Source organism: Hemitrygon akajei, chromosome 9, assembly GCF_048418815.1.
Source record: "Hemitrygon akajei chromosome 9, sHemAka1.3, whole genome shotgun sequence".
NCBI classification, from domain to species: Eukaryota; Metazoa; Chordata; class Chondrichthyes; order Myliobatiformes; family Dasyatidae; genus Hemitrygon; species Hemitrygon akajei.
In genome coordinates, this window is record NC_133132.1 from 28793596 (window position 1) to 28815591 (window position 21996).

At 43.4% G+C, this 21996-nt stretch overlaps 1 protein-coding gene across 1 annotated transcript; it reads left to right on the plus strand.

Annotated features, from left to right (window-relative positions):
- Positions 1–546: 546 nt before the first annotated feature.
- LOC140732966 (immunoglobulin lambda-1 light chain-like) lies at positions 547–6121 on the plus strand. Its single transcript, XM_073055698.1, has 3 exons — positions 547–658; positions 783–1127; positions 5720–6121. Exons 1-3 carry the CDS (start codon positions 610–612, stop codon positions 6040–6042), a joined length of 717 nt encoding a protein of 238 aa, XP_072911799.1. The 5' UTR covers positions 547–609; the 3' UTR covers positions 6043–6121.
- Positions 6122–21996: the final 15875 nt, after the last annotated feature.

The following is a 21996-nucleotide window of genomic DNA, read 5'->3' on the forward strand; positions in this document are numbered from 1 at the left end:
TTTTAATTATTCACAACACGCAATAAGCAGTCTGGTCGATTCAATACCTCTCTCAATTTTCCTTATCAATATCTTCAGTAAAGTGGAGTGATTAGCGAGCTGCTGGAAAATAAGCTTTCCAAAATCTTTCCAAGCTCTTTACATCGGTTTGGAATTGGGTTTTCTACAAATATACAGATAAGGGGCTTGGACTTCGTTGGACTTCATTGACAAACCAACAGATCCATTAATAATTGCTCGTTTTTTCTTCCATCATCTCTTGCTTTCAAAAATCTCGGACACACCATCTTTAATAATGGAGCGAGCTTTTCTGTATTTTAAATATCGCGTGCAACTGAAGGGACAAGTGGATAATTTCTTTATCTAAAATATATTGGCGTAATACACAACTCGAAACCAAATGGTTATCTGGCTAACAACTTGAAATTAATTTGACATAGGAAAAAGTTGGCAACTTGTGATTGGTGTCAATGTGCCATTCTGCTTGAAATGATTTGCATAAATAGGGAACACGCAATGCCAGCTCGTCACAGGATTCATAAGCGAGCTGAAAAGTGGAGACGCCACTTAACCGCTGCACCTTGTGTGAGCTTCACTCAATTAATTACAATGTCTTGCTGGGTTCGTGTGGTCAGTACGCTGGTGTTCACTGCAATTTGTGAGTATTTTCTATGGATATTATGTTGAATCTCGAATACTATTCAATGATATTCTTCTCGCACTTCTGGTATTACTCGAATATTAACCTGGGCGCATTGTTTCTTCCCTCTGAATGTTTCCAGATATCAACGCAGAAGTTGCAAAGAATCAACCACCTTCGAAATCCACATCTCCGGGGCAGACCGTCCAAATACCCTGCACCTTGTCTGGATCCTCTTTAGGAAGTAGCTATGTTTCCTGGTACCAGCAGATTCCCGGACAAGTTCCTCGGTATCTTTTCGTGTATAAATCGGGGAGCAGCATTTACCGAGGCTCCGGAGTTCCGAACCGTTTCGGCGGCTCAATATCCGGCGACACGGCAACATTGACAATATCGAGCGTCCAGTCAGAGGATGCGGCAGACTATTACTGTGCTGTCTGGAAAAATGCTTTTATCTTCGGCAAAGGAACAAGACTGGGAGTTGGCAGTAAGTAAAATATCAAATCAATGCGCTTGTCCTTTTGGTGCTTAAGTGAACAATAATTAAAACTGTGCCTTCTAAGGGTGGCTTCGAAACAAATGGTGGCTCTGTTCAAATATCAAGCCACGAGTAACGATCCTTTGATAATTTAATTGAACTCGCGCGGCCGAACTGCCAAATGCCGCTCTGTTGTTTCTTTAGTTTGAGCTGGCTTTGTAGAAGCCGAAATGCTAATTGAACAATTATTTCGATCGTTAGTATATAAGTATAATCCTGAATTTGATTGCATCAGTTGGTGGATGCACCTTTGCTGATGGCACCATTTTGGGCTGATGTCCGTCAGAACCCTTAACCTAAAAATACAGAAATACAACTGCAGATGCTGTGGATCAAAGAATACGTATATAACGCTGAAGGAACTCAGCAGGTCAGGCAGCATCCGTGAGAAAAGAGTAGCCAACGTTTCGGGCCAAGACCCTTCACGTTGGCTACTCTTTTCTCATGGATGCTGCCTGACCTGCTGAGTTCTTCCAGCCTCATGTACGTATTCTTAGAACCCTTAACCTATCTGCTAGCTATTGACCACTGGACATTGGGGGATTCTTTAACAGTCACAAACTTGCATAGACGAAGAAAGATAGATGATAAAGGCGATTGGTTCCAATGCAATAAGCTATAATCTTTCTGAAATTGACTCCTTACATTTTTTGAAAAAATACCAAAACTGGTACCATATTTGCCATCAGAGACATGGATGATGATGAACACGGCAGTTAATGCAAATTCTTGAGGTGCCCAAAGAAACAGAATATCAAAAACAACGGATCAATTAGTCCATCAATTATAGGGAAACTCATTGAGATGTCACTGAGACGACTAACTGCTAGATTACCCATTGTCCTATTTTTTTTCATCGCCAGTTTGAGCCATTAAATTTTTACATTAAACCACCATGGTATTTTAAAATCAACCTTCAGTGTTTTGCTGCAGAGAGCAAATGAAATCTGAAACAAACTTGCAACATTTAAGATCAGAACGGGCTTCGAGGAGTGGCTCGCAGATATTAGAATGGAAATTCTCAATCTTTATTGCTTTTGGTATGCTGACCTTTATAAATCAGAGCATTGAGTATAGGAGTTGGGATGTAATGTTAAGGTTGCACAAGGCATTGGAGAGGCCAAATTTGGAGTATTGTGTACAGTTCTGGTCACCGAATTATAGGAAAGATGTCAACAAAATAGAGAGAGTACAGAGGAGATTTACTAGAATGTTACCTGGGTTTCAGCACCTAAGTTACAAAGAAAGGTTAAACAAGTAAGGTTCTTTGGAGCATAGAAGGTTGAGGGAGGACTTGATAGAGGTATTTAAAATTATGAGAGGGATAGATAGAGTTGACGTGGATAGAATTTTTCCGTTGCGTGTAGGGGAGATTCGAACAAGAGGGCATAATTTGAGAGTTAAGGGGCAGAAGTTTCGGGGTAACACGGGGGGCAACTTCTTTACTCAGCGAGTGGTAGCTGTGTGGAACGAGCTTCCAGTAGAAGTAGTAGAGGCAGGTTAGATTTTGTCATTTTAAAAAAATTGGATAGGTATATGGACAGGAAAGGATTGGTGGGTTATGGGCTGAGTGCGGGTAGATGGCCTGTTCACGTGCTGTAATTGTTATATGGTTATTAGCAGACACCCTTTAGTATTTTATGTTTTCAACTGTTGGTCTTATTTCTCTCATACTTTGGAATGTCAATATGTGCTGTTACGTACCCCATAACTGGATGTCTAACCAGCAGAGAAAGAAGTATCCGTTGGAGTCTGGTGGTACTATTTTTAACAGTGTTTATTAGTAAAATACACAAATCAGTATCAATAATGCAAATATATAGATAATACACGTAATAAACCTAAAAATGTGGGTTTAATAATAGTCAACAATAAACAAGCTATCGATGTCTAGGGGAAAATAGGTTGTCATATGTGAATATAAAGTTCAGTTCAGTTCATACGTGCTGAGGTAGATGTTGGTTGTTGTGTTGTAATTGTTGGAGAGAGAGAGAGAGCAGTAACAGCTACAGGCAGGCAAACCTTCCTTTACGTTCTTGATCCGTCGATGTGTTGTGGCCATTCAGGTATGATCTCTCTGTCCTTCAGCTAGACCGTTCTTCTGTGGTGGACTCGTCACCCAGGCAAGGGCGGGCACACACACAAGCACCCACCGGCCCTGCTATAACACTGTGAGTAAAACTGACCGATTCTTTGTTCGGTCTCCGATGCCCCACACCTTCACGTGGGTTCCAACACTCAAGCAGTGCTCACTAGTGTGTCTCCTGGTGTGTCTGAGGGGTGTCTCCCCAGACCTCACTTTTATCCCTACTCAGGGGGTCTCAGGTGTCAATCAGTTTTAAATGGCTTTGTCCATCAAACCAGTCCACTCCGGCTGCCCACTGGGGCATTTTAATGAGCAGAATAGTATAAGGTAAACAATCCTCTCAGAAGCCATAAGTCTTTCAGAAGTCATAATATGGTGAATCAACAAGCCTCTCTCCCCCTGCTTTATCCCTCTCTTATCTGTAGCAGATGTTCCATTTCCAGCATGTTTTCTCTTACATCTCTCTCTTTCATTAGCAGCATAGCAACAGTAACGGTTTGTGATTCTCCCGGGGGGGGGGGGAGGGACATGGGCAACTCTGCACCCTTCTGCCCATCAGAGCTGTTCATCCTTCGTAACAGTGCAAACATGGCAGACAGACTTTTCTGCCAATTGTCATACTGAAACTTGGCAATTTAAAATCGTGATGCATTTGGGTCACCATGTGGAAATCAATTTCCAAGAGGGCCACCTCATCGTAGGGTTTGATGACATGCGTAGCTGATTGACCCGGAGAGCAATGTTGGCCAGTGGCTTTTGATAGTTTCAACCATGCCCAGCAGGACAAAGGGTAGAGGCCAGACTAAGAGTGATCCTTACGCCGTCCAGGTTCGGGGGTTCACCTCAGGGATAACAACCCTGGCAGGTCAAAGTTTGTTACGGAAATAGCAATGAAACATCCCTCTCTATCTGGGTGCGACAGAGATTGGGGATCTTTATTACTGCCCTGAACGACAGCGGCATAACAGGCAGTAAATCAGTGGAATTAATCTATCATTAAAGTTGTTATTACACTAAAAATGGAACCACAGAACAGCGAGCTTTTCAACTTTACTCGAAAAATTACTTAAAAATATGAAAGTAAACCACGTTGAGCCGTAGTTCTGAATCATATTAGATGAACACAGTTGTATTCCCTCTCTTTACCACCTAGGTCGTGAACTTTTTAAGAAAGTGGTTTCCTCAGTGATGAGTGTAAGGAGAAAGATCCGCTACACTCCACAAACCAGATTTGAATTAGTTACTTTAAGTGGAAAAATAATATTTCAGAAACAAAGCGTGTAACTTTCAACATGTATGCTAAACTGTCCAAAAGTCATTTACTATACTGTACAGGCAGGCTGTAATTTTATATTGGACAAAGCGAACTCTGTATTCCGATGGCTAAGATGAATTAATTACACTATTCAAGGGGTTCCCAGTCTCGGGTCTACACATCGCTCTGCTAATAGTAGGGGTCCATGACATAAAAAAGGTTGAGAGCCTCGTGTACTAATCCCCGATTTTAAGCAAAACATGTATTAGACTTCTGCCTCTTGCCTTGATGACGGAAGATTTGAATGACGTGAAAGTGTCCAAGGTAGAAGTAGAAACGGTGGAAACTTAGGTCCCAATGGAAGCCACAATTAGTAGTCAGGTATAACCTCAGATTTTTATTCAACCTGAATCCAATGGGCAACTACCACAACGTATCCAAAGGTTGTTTAAAATAAGAGAAAGTCAACATGATTTGACAGGAACATGTATATTTCAAAATCAAAGGACAAGAACAAATGTAAAAACAAGTCATTGTATTTCAGTCAGAGGGGTGAATCTATGGAACAGTTGAAGTAAGAATCTAAAAACATGCACCACACTTAACAAGTTTTTTAAAATATTTAACAAGTATTTAATGAACAAATGTAAAATACATGATTTTAAATGAATGGGAGTAATATAAATATATGATATTCGCAACTGGATTTTGTGTAAAAAGATTATGATTTTTTTGATGTGATGATTGACTCCAAATATGTTGTTGTGTAAGTAAGAGGGGTAGGCTGTACCCTTTCGGTCTGTTTTAAAGAATATCTATGTTTTTGTTGTAATTTTGTCCTATGAAATCATCGTATGAAATCATCGTTGTAAATGATGCTTTTTGTTATGTTTGTACTGACCGAAATAAATTAATTACATTCATTCATTCTATGCTGGTTAAAGCCCGTGCCGAAATCATTCATTTTCCGCCACTATACATATTGTGCCCCAGTGTCACAAAAAACAAATATCACGGGAGATTTTAGGTGGTAATTTTTTCACGTCTAATTTAACAGATTGAAATGGAGAAATGGAAGAGAAGTATTTGTTCATTAAGATGAAGGAATGCATGAAATACCAAATGCATTTTAAACAAAAGAGATGTTTTAACAGAAATAGTTACTCAACCTATACTGAACTGGCACCTTGTTTTAAACAGATCCTCGGAGCCCCGCTGTCACCGTCCTCCGGCCTTCAACAGAAGAAATTACGGGAAAGGGCACAGCGACACTGGTGTGTTTGGTGAGCCGTTTTAATCCGGGAGCTGTGGGCATTGAGTGGACCGTGGACAGACGTACGAAAAGCGATGGCGTTGAGACGAGCCCTGTCCTTCAGGACACGGACAACACGTTCAGTGTGAGCAGTTACCTGACTCTGCCAGCCTCAGACTGGAACTCACACGAGCGTTACTCCTGCGTGGTTAAACACGCGGCTCTAGCAAACCCGTTTGTGGCAACGATCGAGAGATCCAGCTGTATCTAAAACTATATTTCAATCTTAATAAAGATGAAATGCTTATTTTATCCGTCTTTTCCTTCATTAAAATGATTTTAAAACATTATTCTTTTGCAGTTCAGTATTTGCGTCCAAAGTCGCCATTTAAGTTTTGCAGTTTTAAATGCCATTCTATTAAATTAGTATAATTCTTAATTCAAACTCCAATCTTAATTAGTCTCAGTTAAAGGCATTCACAGATGTTCATCAAATGACCGTAATCTGAAGATTGAAGTCTTCGTTCTTGCCAGACTGCTGATAATTTCGACTACAGCTACCAAATAACATTAATGATCCAGTCTGATTTGTAACATGCTTTCATGATTTTTCTTTCGAGTTCCGAATGAAGAAGAAATATATTTTAAATCTCTCTTTAATGATATTGCTCTGATGTAAAAGAAAGACCTATGAAAGCGCACACACGTGTACGCACAGACACACAGCCATCTGTCCTGAAGGAACATATTCAACTGAGGACGATTGATAAATATAGATGGGGCGAAATTGGTGGGTCTGGGACGATCCTCATATTGCGTGAAGTGCAACAGATTTTGCTTCCAGAATAAGAGCGAGTTTATGTGAACGAATGTATACGGTCTATTTTCTACGGCATTTAGATGAAAGGGAGGTAATGTCACTGAAGCATCCAAAAATCTTTGTGAACAGGCAGGTTAAATTCGATCCGAGTCCCGCTTTTTTTCTGTGGAGAGCTGACAGTTGCAGTGTTCGTATAATAGGTTTGGGTATTGCGGACTGAAAAAAAAGATAACATTCTTCTCTCGATGCACATTTAATCCTTAGTTCCCTTAAAAAATTTATCGATGCCCAAGTAGATTGAGAAACTTGGTAACCACGGTTATTTTAAAAATATTAAAATGCCCGTTCGGTTTGAATGAAATTAAACCGTGGCGTTGAGTCACCAGGGTGTTGTTCTCCATATTCTCCCATTCCTGTGCCTATCTATATTGCTCATGAATATTGCAATAGAACTCGCACCCAATCCTTTCTCCTGCAGCTCGTTCCATATTCCCACTACGGCCCGAGTAAAGACTTTACCATCATGCTTCATTAGATTGAGATCGAAAGTCTTTAAGAGATTCAAGGGAGTCGAGACGTAACAGGCGACCGCAGACCAGACATCTGATCAGACTGCTCCTATTGTTATTCCTTCGTATGTCCACAACTTGAACTTGCTGAAATAGTCATTTTACATTAGATCTTTATTTAAAAAATCACAATTTTAATTTCATTCAAACCGAAGGGGCATTTTAATATTTTTAAAAATAACCGTGGTTGCCAAGCTTATCGTTTCGAATTCCAGTGAAATATATGAGCTGGTCATCCCCACCGGAACCCAAATTGAAACTATTACTGCCAGTACTTTCAAGCTACCGAAAGGTATAGATACTGTTATTGACTACTACTGCAGAGAAACAGGCTCTTCAGCCCATCTAGCTAAACTATTATGCGGACCAGTCACCAGGGCGTTGTTCTCCATACTCTACCATTCATGTGCCTATCTATATTGCTCATGAATATTGGAATAGAACCCGCACCCAATCCTTTCGCCTGCAGCTCGTTCCATACTCCCACTACAGCCGGAGTAAAGACTCTCCCCTCATGCTTCATTTAATCGTTTCATCTTTAATCTATGATCTCTCGTTATAATTTCACGCAATTTTAGTGGAAAAGCCCAGCTTGCATTTACATTGTCTATTCATCTCATCATTTTGTATATCTCCATCAAATCCCCAGTCAATCTCCTTTGCTTCAGGGAATGGAGTCCAAGCCTATTCAACCTTTCCCTATAATTCAGGTTAAGTGTCAGTAACATCCTTGTAAATTTTCTCTGCACGCTTACAATATTATTGATCTCGTATTGTGATCTCTTCTGGGGAAGGTCTGACCTGTACAAAAAGGACGGGCCTGAACTGGAAAGCGACCGATATCCTGCCGGCAGGTTTGCTACAGCTGTTGGGGAGTGTTTAAACTAGTTTGGCGGGAGAGGGTGGGAATCAGAATGTAAGTGCAGAGATTAGAGTAGAAGGACAAGGGCATGATTCTATGTGTTCTGAGTTAGTGAGGAAAGACAGGCAGGGGACAAAACATAAATGTAGACAACACAAAGTACACTGCGAATGCTGCGGTCAAATCAACGCGTACAACAAACTGGAAGAACTCAGCAGGTCGGGCAGCATCCGTGGAAACGAGCAGTCAACGTTGCGGGCCGAGACCCTTCGTCCTGACGAAGGGTCTCGGCTCGAAACCTCGACTGTGCTTCTCCTTATAGATGCTACCAGGCCTGCTGTGTTCCACCAGCATTTTGTGTGTGTTGTTTGAATTTCCAGCATCTGCAGATTTCCTGGTGTTTGAAGAGGAGACCCACACTGGATCTAATTCTGGGTAATGAACCTGGTCAAGTGGCAGACCTCTCGGTGGGGGAGATTTTTGGTGAGAGTGACCACAACTGCCTTAACTTCAGCATAGCTATGGAAAAGGATAAAAACGGACAAAATGGGAAAGTGCTGAACTGCGGAAGGGCTAGATATGAAGGGATGAGGCAGGAACTGGCGAGAGTAAATTGGAAACAGATGTTCAAGGGTGAAAGCACAGAAGTAATGTGGAGGAAGTTGAGGGACCACTTGCGCTGGGTTCAAGATAGATTTGTCCTACTGCAATAAGGAGAAAATGGTAGGAAAGGGGAACAGTGGATAACGAAACACGTGAGGCAACTCGTCGAGAGGAAGAGAGAAGCATATGTTAGATATAAAAAGCAGGAAGCGAGGGTATGGGGCTCATAAGAAAATTGGGGTAGCCAGGAAGCTTAGGAAAGGACTTAGGAGAGCTTGAAGGGAGAATGAGAAGGCCTTGGCATGTAGGATTAAGAAGAACCCCAAGGCTTTCTATGGGTATGTGAAGAACAGAAGGATCACAAGAATGAAGGTGGGGCCGCTAAAAGATAAAAAAAAAAGGCAATATGTGCCTAGAGGCAGTGGAGGTTGGGGAGGTCCTAAATGAATACTTTGCATCAGTATTCACAAGTGAAAAGGACTTTGATCGGAGTGAGGTCGAAACAAAACAGGCCTGTGTGCCGGACAATGTGGAAACTAAGGATGAAGAAGTGTTGTATCTTCTGGAAAAACATCGAGATTGTTAAGTGCCCAGGGCCGGACGTGATATACCCCAGGGTGCTGTGGGAAGTGACAGAAGAGATCGCTGGAGCAATAGCTATGATCTTTGAATCCTGTTTGGCTGCAGGGGAGGTGCCGGCGGATTGGGGGACGGCAAATGTAGTTCCCTTGTTTTAAAAAGGTAATAGAATCCTGGGAACTATAGACCAGTGAGTCTTACGTCGTTGGTCTGCAAACTATTGGAAAGGATTCTTAAGGATAGGATCTACCAGCATTTGGAGACGTGCAAACGACTCAAGGATAGTCAACATGGCTTTGTGAAGGGAAGGTTGAGCCTCACGACCCTAATTGAGTTTTTTGAAGATGTAACAAACGAAATTGATTATGGTAGGGCGGTAGATCTGGTCTACATGGATGTTAGCAAGGCACTTGACAAGGTCCCCCAGGGGAGACTCATCCAGAAAGTCCTGAGACATGGGATTAGTGGAAACTTGGCTATTTGGATTAAAAAATGGCTTACAGGAAGAAATCAGAGGGTAGTAGTGAAAGGAAAGTATTCTGCCTGGAGATCGGTTACTAGTGGAGTGCAACACTGATCGGTCCTGGGGCCCCTGTTCTTCGTGATGTTTTATAAACGACCTGGATGAAGAGGCGGAATGTTGGGTGAGTTAGTTTGCGGACAACACGAAGACTGGGGGAGTTGTGGATAGGTCTGTAGGTTGTCGAAGGCTATAAGAGGATATAGACAGGACGCAGAGTTCGGCAGAAAAGTTGCAGGTGGAGTTCAATCCGGATAAGTGTGAGGTGATGCATTTTGGAAAGATAAACCGGAAGGCTGAGTACAGGGTTAATGGTCGGTTACTTAAGAGTGTGAATGAACAGAGGGACCTTAGGGTTCAAGTCCATGCATAACTCAAGGTTGCTGCACAGGTTGATAGGTTAGTTAAGAGGGCCTATGGGATGCTAGGCTTCATTAATAGGGGGGTTGAGTTCAAGAGTAGAGAGGTCATGTTGCAGCTCTACAAATCTCTGGTGAAACCATACTTAGAGTAATGAGTTCAGTTCTGATCACCTCATTATAGGAAGGATGGGGAAGCTATAGAGAGGATGCAGAGGAAATTTACCAGGAAGTTGCCTAGATTGGAAAACAAGTCGTATGAGGCAAGGTTAGCAGAGCTGGAACTTTTCTCCTTGGAGCGTATAAGGTTGAGACGGGACTTGATAGAGGTGTACAAGATTATGAGAGGCATAGATAGGGTGGATAGCCAATACCTGTTTCCCAGGGCACGAATAGCATACACCAGAGGGCATATGTACAAAGTTAAGGGAGTGACGTTTAGGGGAGATATCAGGAGTAATGTTTTTATACAGAGGGTTCTGGGTGCCTGGAATGACTTGGCAGGGATGGTGGTAGAGACTAAAACGTTAGGAGTATTTAAGAGTGTCAGGGTCCGGTCCGGTCTGGAATCAGCGTTCCGGGTCTCGATCCGGTCCGAGTATTCCGTACTCCGGGTCCTGCAGTTGTCCCTTCCGTCACCCGTGAACTGGTTAGGACCCTCCTGGCTCAAGGAGGCACACCTGTGACTCATTGAGCTGCAAGTGTTTATAAGGGTCCTTGTGACTGGGACTAGGTGGGTGGTCGTTTTGTTCTGTATCCTGTTCTGCCCTGGTTGCCGCCCTGCTTGGAATCCTGTTCTACCCTGGTTGCTGGACTGTTCTGTATATGCTCTATCCGGTTGGTCTTGTTCCCCTGCTTCTCTCCGGTGCGCGGGTCCCGATGTTCCACCTTATTTTCCTTGCTTGCGCTGCCACGCTGTCGGTTGCCTTTCCCAATTTACCAATGTACCCGGTGGATCACTGTAGTTTGGCTGCTTACCCTGGACCCAGCTTCCTACCCGTTGCCTCCGTCGGGCGGATCCGGCCGGACTGCCGCTGCCCGGCGGGGGTTCTGCCCCTTCCACCTATTGCTCCCTAAGGGTTGTGCCCCGCACCTGCCCAGGTGTCCGCGACTGGCCCAGGCCTCTGTGTTTTCCGCCTGGGAGGCGGCCCTGCCCGGGATCCATGCGGCACGCCATGAGGAATCTGCCTGCCTGCCCCGAACTGTGGGATCTGCCTGCCTGCCCCGAACTGTGGGATCTGCCTACCTGCCCCGAACTGTGGGATCTGCCTACCTGCCCCGAACTGTGGGATCTGCCTACCTGCCCCGAACTGTGGGATCTGCATACCTGCCCCGAACTGTGGGGATCTGCCTGCCTGCCCCGAACTGTGGGGATCTGCCTGCCTGCCTACCTGCCCCGAACTGTGGGATCTGCCTGCCTGCCTGAACTCCGGGACCCGCTCCGCTCTGCCTGCCTGAACTTCGGGAACCGCTCCGCTCTGTCTGCCTGAACTCCGGGAGCCCGCTCCGCTCTGCATGCCTGAACTCCGGGAGCCCGCTCCGCTCTGCATGCCTGAACTCCGGGAGCCCGCTCCGCTCTGCATGCCTGAACTCCGGGAGCCCGCTCCGCTCTGCATGCCTGAACTCCGGGAGCCCGCTCCGCTCTGCATGCCTGAACTCCGGGAGCCCGCTCCGCTCTGCATGCCTGAACTCCGGGAGCCCGTTCTGCTCTGCCTGCCTGACACTCTATCTACCTGAACCCCAGCTCTACCCTTAAATGCCATGGCATCCCCATCCTGTCCTCCCACTAGTACTTCACTGTCTGCATCCTGCGTTTGGGTCCATCCGGCCCCCGTTCCTGACAAGGAGCCTCTTGGACAGGCACATGGATGAAAGAAAAATGGAGAATTACGGGGTAGTGTGGGTTTAGTACATTTTTAAAGGAATATATGGGTCGGTACAACATCGAGGGCTGAAGGGCCTGTACTGTGCTGTAGTATTCTAGTGTTGTAGTGTTCCTATGGGCAGGTGACTAGGACTATACAATACTCCAAATAAGGCTTCGCAAAAATCTTATACAACTTCAAGTTTTCGTCCCAACTCTTATACTCAATATTTACTTTGATCTGTGAAAGCCAACATGCCAAAACCTCTTTTTACGGAGCTACTTAACTACGACGCCACTATGAAGAAATTACGGATCGGTATTCCTTCTGTTCTACCGTACCACTACGTGCCCTACAGTTCATCTTGTAAGTCCAACCTAGTTTGTCCTCACTTTGTCTTGAATAATCATCATCTGAAGTTTTCAGCCTGTTTTTCCCAGCTGCTCCAGACCCCACTGCAAGGTTCAAAGACCTTACTCGCCGTTTACTACGTCCCCGATCTTGCTGTTATCCACAACTTTGATGTCTTAGATTACAACTTTATGATTCGGATCCTTGATATAGATGACAAACAACAACGGACATAACACCCATCCCTGAGATACACCACTAGACACAGACCTCCACTCAGAGAGGCAAACATCGACACCACTCTCTGGCTTTTCCAGCGAAGCCAATATCTGATCCAGATTACTACACGATACTGAATGACAAGCGACTTAACCTTCACCGCAACCTCCCATATGGGGCCTATGTCATCGGCCTTGCTATAGTCCATGTAGGTAATATCTACTGTCTTTCCTTCATCAAACCTTTTGATAACGTTCTCTAAAAAACACTAAATAATTGGGTTAGACATGACCCACCTCGCTCACATCCATGTTGACTATTCCTAATTAGTCTTTATTTTTCTCCAAATGCCTATAAATCTGATCCCTTACAATCCAGTACCATAACCTGCCTACAACTAACGTCAGGCTCACCTGCCTGTAATTACCTATCTTATTCTTGGAGAGTTTCTTGAACAACGGAACAAAATTGGCTACCCTCAGCTGAGGCTAAGGACACTTTAAAATGTTTACTGGGTCCCCTGCACTTTCTGCACTAGCCTCCCACAAGGTCCGAGAACACTTCTTCAGCTCCTGGGGATATATCCACATTACGTTGTCGCAAAACTGTAAGCACCTCCTCCTCTGTAATCCTTTTAAGTCCATGAACACACTACCTTTTTGCCTCACACTGTGTCCGCCTCTCGAGTAAATACAGATATAAAAAATCCATTTGTGATCTCCCTAATCCCATTCAGCTTCATGGCCACTCTGATCGGAAACTATTCACTTGCTATCCTTTTACTCGCAATATACATGTAGAAACTCTTGGGATTTCCTATGCTTTGTTACCAGAGCAACCTCATGCTTTCTTTCAGCCATCCTAATTTGCTTCTTCAGTGTTCTCTTATGCTTCTTAAAAGTACAATTTTTAGACTCCAGGTCATTTATATACATCTCAAACAACAAAAGTCGCAGCTCAGACCCCTGCGTAACTCTACTAATAACAGTCTTCGGCTAGAATGGGTCCCTTCAACCACTACCCCCTGTCGTCTATGCGCAGTTAGTTTCTGAATACAAAGAGACAATTCTCCACGGACTCCATGCTTCCTAATCTTCCGGATTAGTTTCCAGAGAGGGACTTTGTCAAAAGCCTTTCAAAAATCCATGTAACCAACATCCACAGCCCTACCCTCATCAATCTCTCTCGTAACCTTGTCAAAAAACTCGAAGTTGGCAAGGCACGACCTGCAACGTACAAAGCCTTGTTGGCTTTCCCTAGTTAGGGTGTAAATTTACAAATGCTCATATATCCTATCTCGAACTATTTTCTCCCGCAATTTCTTACAACTTTCGTGAGCTCTCTGGTCTATAGTTCCGAGGATTTTCCCTTGTTCCCTTCGGATATAGAGGTGCATCATTAGTCACTCGTCAGTCCTTTGGGACCTCGCATGTCGCTAGAGGCCACGAAGATACTGGTCAAGGCCCCAGCCATCTCGTTTCCTGACTCCTTCAAGAAACAACGGTAACTCCCATCTGGCCCTGGGGACCGATCTACCTTAATACTCATTAGGAGGACGAACACCTCCTTCTTCTTAATCTCGAAATGCCCTGATGTATTTGTACACTCAACATTGTGTTACCTTGAAAAGATGATTTCTTTTTTGCAATTTTACAGACATGTAATCTTGCGTCGCTCCTTCACTAGCTTCACGACAATAAACGTCAGATTTTAGAAATCTAAATCAAAAACAGAACATGCTGGAGACACGTTGGTTCAAGCAGCATCTGTGGAAGAACCAGAATTTGCGTTTCAGATCCCACACCTGCCATCAGAAATTCTGCTAAATTGAATTGTCAGCAATGCCTCTTCTCACACATAGGCTCCCTGCCCTGCTGAACATTCCCAGCATTTTCTGTCTTTACGTTTAGCCGCACCTTTACTGTTCCGAGCATGCCCTTCGGCATTTCGCAATGACCAGCGGTTGATCCTCTGTCTTATCAAAATTTGTACAATGAGGTGTCATGCTCATCTTGAGGACGATCCGAGAAGGATTTCCCATTTATACATGTGACCATGCTTAATCTAAACTCTTGTATTCACTTATACTCTCCCTACCAGTGCCTCCTAGGCATCTGTGTAGTGTAGCGGTGAGCGTAACGCTACAACAAATCGGGGCTTTCTCTAGTTCGGTCTTCACGTCTGGCGCTGTCTGTAGGAGCTTCTACGATCTTTCCGTGAATCGCGTGGGGTTCTTGCGGGTGCTCCTGTTTATTCCCACAGTTCAAAGACGTTCCCGTTACTCGGTTATTTGGTCATCGTAAATTTTCCTGAGATTAGGCTAGTTTTAAATAGGTTTGGTTAAATATTTTTCGACGACATGTAATTGCTAATTCTTTCTAACCTGTGGATTTTCAAAATTTAAAAATGTTTTTTTGAAAACTATCTGCAGACCGTCAGTTTTCCTTGGAGTACATAATACGCCGCTGCAAAAACCTATAGCAGAGCCGAAAGAGCGTCACACAGCATTACACTGTAGAATATGCCTTGTATCTTAACCCATTCAAAAGTTTGGAGACACGTTTGTTTGTGAGGTGTAGGGTAAAATGATTTGTATAAGGGGAAGGATCAACTGTATAAGTATGGCTAGTTTTAATTTTTTGCTTTAACTTCTTTTGTTTATTTGTTTCAAGAATTAATTTTAATTAAAACATTAATTTAAATAGAACATGGGCCAATTTTAATATATGTTACAGACATGACAATTACTTCAATGGCTGGTAATGTTCTTTCTTAAAGTTAACTGAATGTCTGCTTCCTGAAAGCCGATGTACCGAAAGAACAGACCAACAGGAAGACAAATGTTATTTTAACCTTTGTCAAGAGACAATTTCCGTATACGAATGGTGACGTCATTGTGTGGGTTAGCTGTCGCTGCTGAAAAAGGTGGAGGGATTTCAACAGGTATTCGCCACCTGAGAAAAAAATGCTCAGTCTGATGCTGTTTCTCCAGAATTTACGAGAATGAAGGAAGATCTCGGTGACATTTGAAATACCAGCAGATCATTACATACTGCATGAAGCGAAGATACTTTCCTAGATGAGGAGTCCACATCCATGGCTCCAGTCTCAGATAGAGCGGTTGCAACGAGCAACTGAAGTGAGAAGGCATCGGGCCCTTTTCCGGAATTCTACCCTGGAGTCGTTCAGCCAGGTTCCCAGAAATGGCACCTTGGCACAGCCAGCTCCTCACTCAAGCACGCGCACTTAATGTGCTCTCGATGTTGTAACTTTGCAGACTTTGGAGGCATCGTCATTAAGTTCGTTCATAAAACCACGGATTTCTCAATTTTAAGGCAAAGGGCAGGAACTTGACGCCAAGGTCGAATATCAGCCAGAACGTGATGAATGTCTGAACGCGTTAGGGGGACAAAATGCCTTATTCCTCTTCCCAGTTTTATAGGTAAAAACCGATACGACCAGGACACGGCATCAGCTGCGCCTTCTCTGGTTTAATTCAACCGCTGACACGCAAGATACACAGGTTCCAAGAAGAATATAATTTTATTTCTGTAACAAAAGATTCTAGGTTACGTTTACAAAGTGAAAGTTTTTCTTTCCCTACCATAATATAAGATATGACTGTAGCAAAGCCGCTTGCAAATAGAAAGGAAACAATCGTGTAACGATCGCGCCCGATCGTAAATAACAGCGCGCACCCAGCCGGACGGCTCTCCCTTAACGCAGCCTCTTCTCTGGATGCTTCGCTTCCGCGGAAACCCCACAAGTGCACTTTTCTTGTGAGTTCCATTCAGAGGCGGTCAGCGTGAGGTAACGGCTAAGGGTGTAGGTCTGGTCGCTAGCCCGGACGACTCGGGTTGTCTGGACACCAGTACATGACATTGCGGTCCATTTCTCGTGAAGCCTCTACCGGTCCAGTGGAAAAATTATTGACTAGTCACATCAGAGTCGCCATCTGTCCTTCCTGGTTCTGTTTAGTCGCGGGTGGAAGAAGAGCAACCGAAGCGCTGAATAATTTTCCACCTGGAATGAGAAAGAAATGTCAATGTTAAAGAGCGAGAGAGATTATTGCTCTGGACAATAGTTTTAACTGTAAACAATTAAAAAAACAATTAATTGGCTGCATTGAAATTTCTCAGACCTTCCGGTGTCAGAATTAGCTGCGCAGTTGCAGTTACAATTCAAATATATATATACATACACACACATATTTATTAATATGACGTAATATTTATTTTAACGTGGATTACACGTTGCACAGCAACTACCTCGCGGTCTTCACAGAGAAATGTCGTCATCTAAATGCTTGACTATACAAGAAGACTGGAGGTCGCTCTGCTGCGTGAGTTTTAACAAAATGACCCAGGATACCTAAACAAACACAGAGCGCTACTCGAGCACTTCCCAATTCGCGCCCGAACGCAGCGACAAGCATTCGCTCTTCTTCAGCCTTCCACCTTCAACTCGCTTCCTATGCCATGCTATGAAGCCAGAAAAGGAGAGTTTTCAACAATCACCCTCTATGTCCATCCCTGGGGTAAGAGCCACCTTTGTTCTGGGGTGAGGTGAGGCCATTCTTCGATCACAGTCAATCGTGGATATGGCGTCCTAGCTGTCTAAATACGCAAGCCTGTGCAGTACGGTATGAAGAGCAAGCTGTTGCCCATTTAGCAAGCTCCCCCTCTCCACGCATCTGGTGAAACCAAATGAACTGCAGAGACCGACTGCCGTAGGGACTCCAGCTCCGGATTGTTCCCTCGCGGTTTACTCCGAATCCTTCCCCATGAATTAGGTTTAGCCGCAAGGCAGCGGAGGTTTGAGATCAGAGTTTTCCTCCTCCAAGATGAGCTACCAACGACAGCTAATGTACCCCATTTGCCCGAAAAGACCAATGTAGTAGCTGATAAGCTAACACTGTATTGCGATCAATTCCACAATTTTTCGGATCACTTTGTCTATACCGAATACGGAGTCTTCTTCATCTGGACCCATTCAGCTCCATTTTCCCCGTATCTCTTTAAACATTTCCTATCCGTGTACATCTCCAAGCGGCTTTTAAACATCGTAATTGTTGCAGCGCCTACCACTTCTTCGGCAGGTATTTCCACAGCGTCACCACCTTTGTGATGAAAACTTATCCATAGGTCCCTTTTGCTGTTCCCCTCACACGTTAAGCCCATCCACTCCAGTTTTAGGAGCCGGGTCAATGCGATATGCTCTTTGACCTTTCATCCTATATATTTCCGACACGATTTAGTAAGGCTCTATAATGTCAAGACCAGCCTACATGCATCTAAGGAAAGCAATCCCAGATTATCGCAGTCGTTTATTATAATTCAAGACGTCCATTCCATGTGGTAAACTACAACCCTGCCCACATCAACCATTTTGGTATCATCTTCAAACCAGCCATGTAAACTCAGGAAACGTGACTTCTCACGCACAAAACCACTTTACTATTCCTAAGCATTCCTTGTCTTTCCATATGCATATAGTTCCTGTCTCACAGAATCACCTGCAGTAATTTTCCCCTTCTAATGTTTGGCTCGATAGGCTGTAATTCCGTAGCTTAACCTTAAAGTTTCTCTTAAATAAAGATGCACCATCAGCCGACTTTTAGGTTTCCAAACCACACCTAGAAACATAGAGACGTAGAAAACCTACAGCACAGAGCAGGCACTTTGGCCCACAGAGCTGTGCTGAACGTGTCCTTATCTTAGAACTACCTAGGCTTACCCATAGCCCTCTATTTTTCTAAGCTCCATGTATCCATCCAGGAGTCTCTTAAAAGACCCTATCGTTTTCATTTTCACCACCGCTGCCTGGCCTGCCGGCACTCACCACTCTCTGTGTAAAAAAACCTACCCCTGATATCTCCTCTGTACCTGCTTCCAAGCAACCTTAAAACTGTGCCCTCTCGTGCCAGCCCTTTTAGCCCTCGGAAAAAGCCTCTGACTATCCACATGATCAATGCCTCTCGTTATATTGTACAGCTTCTCATTATCTTGCACACCTGTGTTTAACAAAGACACAAAAGTCTCTGCAAAGAATCTAGAAAACTGCTACACGTCTTGTGATACAGAGAGCAAGATCCAGGGATTTATTCACCGTTATCCTCTTTAAAAACCAAACATCGATTTTGCATAATATCGTTATCTTTCAGGGCATCACTCTGCTCGTCCTTGAGTTTGCCCACGTCCATGACGTTTCCTCTTTGAAGTAAAGCCGTAATTTACGTCCTCCTTTGTCTCGACGATCAAATTAATTCCAAAGTGGACTTTTTCTCTCCCCAGCGGCGTTTTTGTTTGTATATATTTAAACAATCTCTTATGATCAACTTACCTGTCAAGGATATCTTATGCCCCTTTTCGCTTCTGATTTCTTCTTTAACTGGACTCCAGCAGTCCTTATTTTCCCACAGTTTTTGCTACATCACAGCTGGCTACTCCTTTCTCTTCAACAGACCTCAATCTCCCTCCATCAGTTCGGGCTCCCGAATCCTACCTACCTTGCCGTTCACGCTGACCGAAATATGTTTGCCCTGGATTCTCTGTATCTAATTTCCAAAAGCTTCCGACTTGCCAAACTTTACTATCCCTGCCTGCAGCTACTAGGAATTGATCCTTGAGAGTTCCGGTCTAATCCCATCAATTTTTGCTTTGCCCCAATTTAGATCTTTAACTTGAGAACTAACCCTGTCTCTTTTTGTAAACTCCTTTAAATTCTAATGGAATTATGGCGACTGGCTCCAAACAGCCCCCATCAGCCGCTTCTCAAGTCTAACTTCCCTAGAGGAAGTCGACTCTGATGCTGGAATAGAAGCAATTGACCTCTTTAACTAAATTCTATATTTAGTTTTAGGGTACGGTGCTCCTGCAGAATTCTCATCATCTGCTGAAGATTGTTACTCACTGACGGACAGTGCAGCAGCTTTTCTTTCGATCTACCTCGTGCTGTCCTGGCCCTGCCAGTGTTTATCCCGATATTGTAAGTGAAATTAATTTGTTTTTAACTCACCATACTCGTATCCTTGGAGTTTTTGAAAGGAAAACGTAGAGGAATTAATTTCACTATTGAAAACACGAGAAGATAATAATTGGGGAAAGTGAAGGAGATTTACTCTGTACCTAATTACTCTATAACTTATTCCGTGACCCGTGAAACATACACAGAAAAGTCCCTTAAGAACCAGGTGCAAACTAAATTTCCCTCCACACAACTCTGTCGATTGCACCCAGCTCAGAAACAGTACGGTTTAGCTATTGGGAAAATAACCTGAAACGTGCTGCATCGATTGCTGTAGAAACATATCGATTATACAAAAGTGAGGAGGGATGTGCCAGCCATGCAACCTTATGCAGCAGTTAATGTCTCCAAACAATAGCCCAAATCCAGTAACTTGCCCTTTCAAGATAACTGTAGGATGATTGCTGCAAATGTAAATTAGTTTAATGCAAATGATTAAATGTTCCTTCAGGCTATTTTGATTCATGTTACTGTAAGAACAAATAGAATTCGCATCATGTATATTTTTTCCCAATGTTCGCAGGGTTTATGACACCTGTACCACAGCAATCTATGGTGAGGTGATACAAAGCACCGTGGAAACGGTCGTTTCTGTTGTTTATCATCCCAATACATGATAGAAGACTTGCAATTGTTTGCTCTATTTGGTAACAATTATGTTTATATTTGCATTAGAGTTGTGTGCTCAAGGTTTAAATGCAGCTGTTGTTTTCAAATTAATCTCATCCAGTGTTTTGTTAATGTGCATATAGATGGATTTAAGTTGCAAGCAACAAATCTCAGTGGTTTTCTGTTTGGAATTAGCGGACACGTGATGACGATATCTTATTCGGAAAGAGTTCTGCCACTTATCTATTGGTAGAATAAGTTCACTGACTCGCTTTGTTATGTACAAATCAGTTGCAAAGAGGATAGGGATTTCTAGGGTTCGAAATTCGTCCTTTTAATTCTGTGTTGTTTTGAGATACTTGGGTAGCTTTTGGTTATCAGATCCTAATCTGCGACCCGACAGAGATTGAGCGATAACCCCATATCCCAGGTTCGCTCCCCCTTCTATTAGAGGGATATATCGACAAATTGCTGGAGGAACTCAGCATGCCAGGCATAATCTATTCTAACTGCCCCTTTCAATCTCATTCTGTTAAGCGTCCTCTTTTTTTATGCCCCTGAAAATGACACAAAACTGTAGAGTTTGTTCTAATATTCTCTGAGGAATAAGGGAAGCCCCTAAAAATACTTAAATACTCGATCTAAAATTCATTATCCTGCTAATAGCTCCTCATGTCCCAAGCATATATTTTTAAAGTTTTCTGTGTTCAATGGTTTGACTATTATTAAGACCTAAGAATTATTCTGCTGTTCACTTGAGCCTGATTGGTGAGACTAATAAAAAAAACACTTACTTCCCAGAATGTCTGCTTAATTCATATAAACACATCATCAGCATTATGTGCAGTGTTGTATGTCGTGGGCGATCATGGCATTACCCATGGCATGATTGCTCTTTGTAATTTTTTCTACAGAAGTGGTTTGCCATTGCCTTCTCCTCGGCAGTGCCCTTACAATTCGGGTGAACACAGCCATTGTCAAAACTCTTCAGTGATTGTCTTCCTGCAGTCAGTCGTCGTATCACCAGGTCTTGTGATATGCACCAGCGGCTCATAGGATCATCCACCGCCTGCTTCTCTGCTTCACGTGACACTGATCGTGGGGTTAACAGGTGCCACACATTACCTTAGGGTGACCTGCAAGCTAGCGGTGGGATGGAGCGCCTCACAGCTCCTTTGGAGAAGATGTATCTTCACCTCGCCACAGCTATGTACATTACATGGTATAAGGCACCTGTGATTACATGTAAATATAGTTCCCCATTATGACCAAAGTTTGGCAGAATTTATAGTGAACCACCCTCGGCACCAGCTCAATCGTTTGATTCACTTTTAATTATTCATAACGCGCAATAAGCTCTCAGGTCGATTCAAATTAGTTTTCTCAATTTTCCTTCGGAATATCTTCTATTAAGTGAGTGCTGCTGGAAAATAGGCGTTCCAAAATCATTGCAAACCCTTTACATCTGTTTGGCAGTGAGTTCTCTAAAAATGTACAGACAAGAGACTTGGACTTTATTAACAACACTACAGATCTATTAATAATTGCCAATACTTTTTTCTTCGTCTCTTGCTACCATAAATGTCGGAACGCTACCTGAAAAAAGGGTGCAAGCTTCGCGTATAGTGTGCAATTGTAGGGAGAAGAAGACAATGTCTTTAACTAAAATACATTGGCGAAATACGCAACTCGAAACCAAATGCTTGTCTGGCTAACAACATGAAAAAAAAAACTTAACACAGGAAAAAGTTGGCAACTTGTGATTGGTGTCAATGTGCCATTCTGTTTCAACTGATTTGCATAAATAGGGAATCCAGCTCGTCACAGGATTCATAAGCGAGCT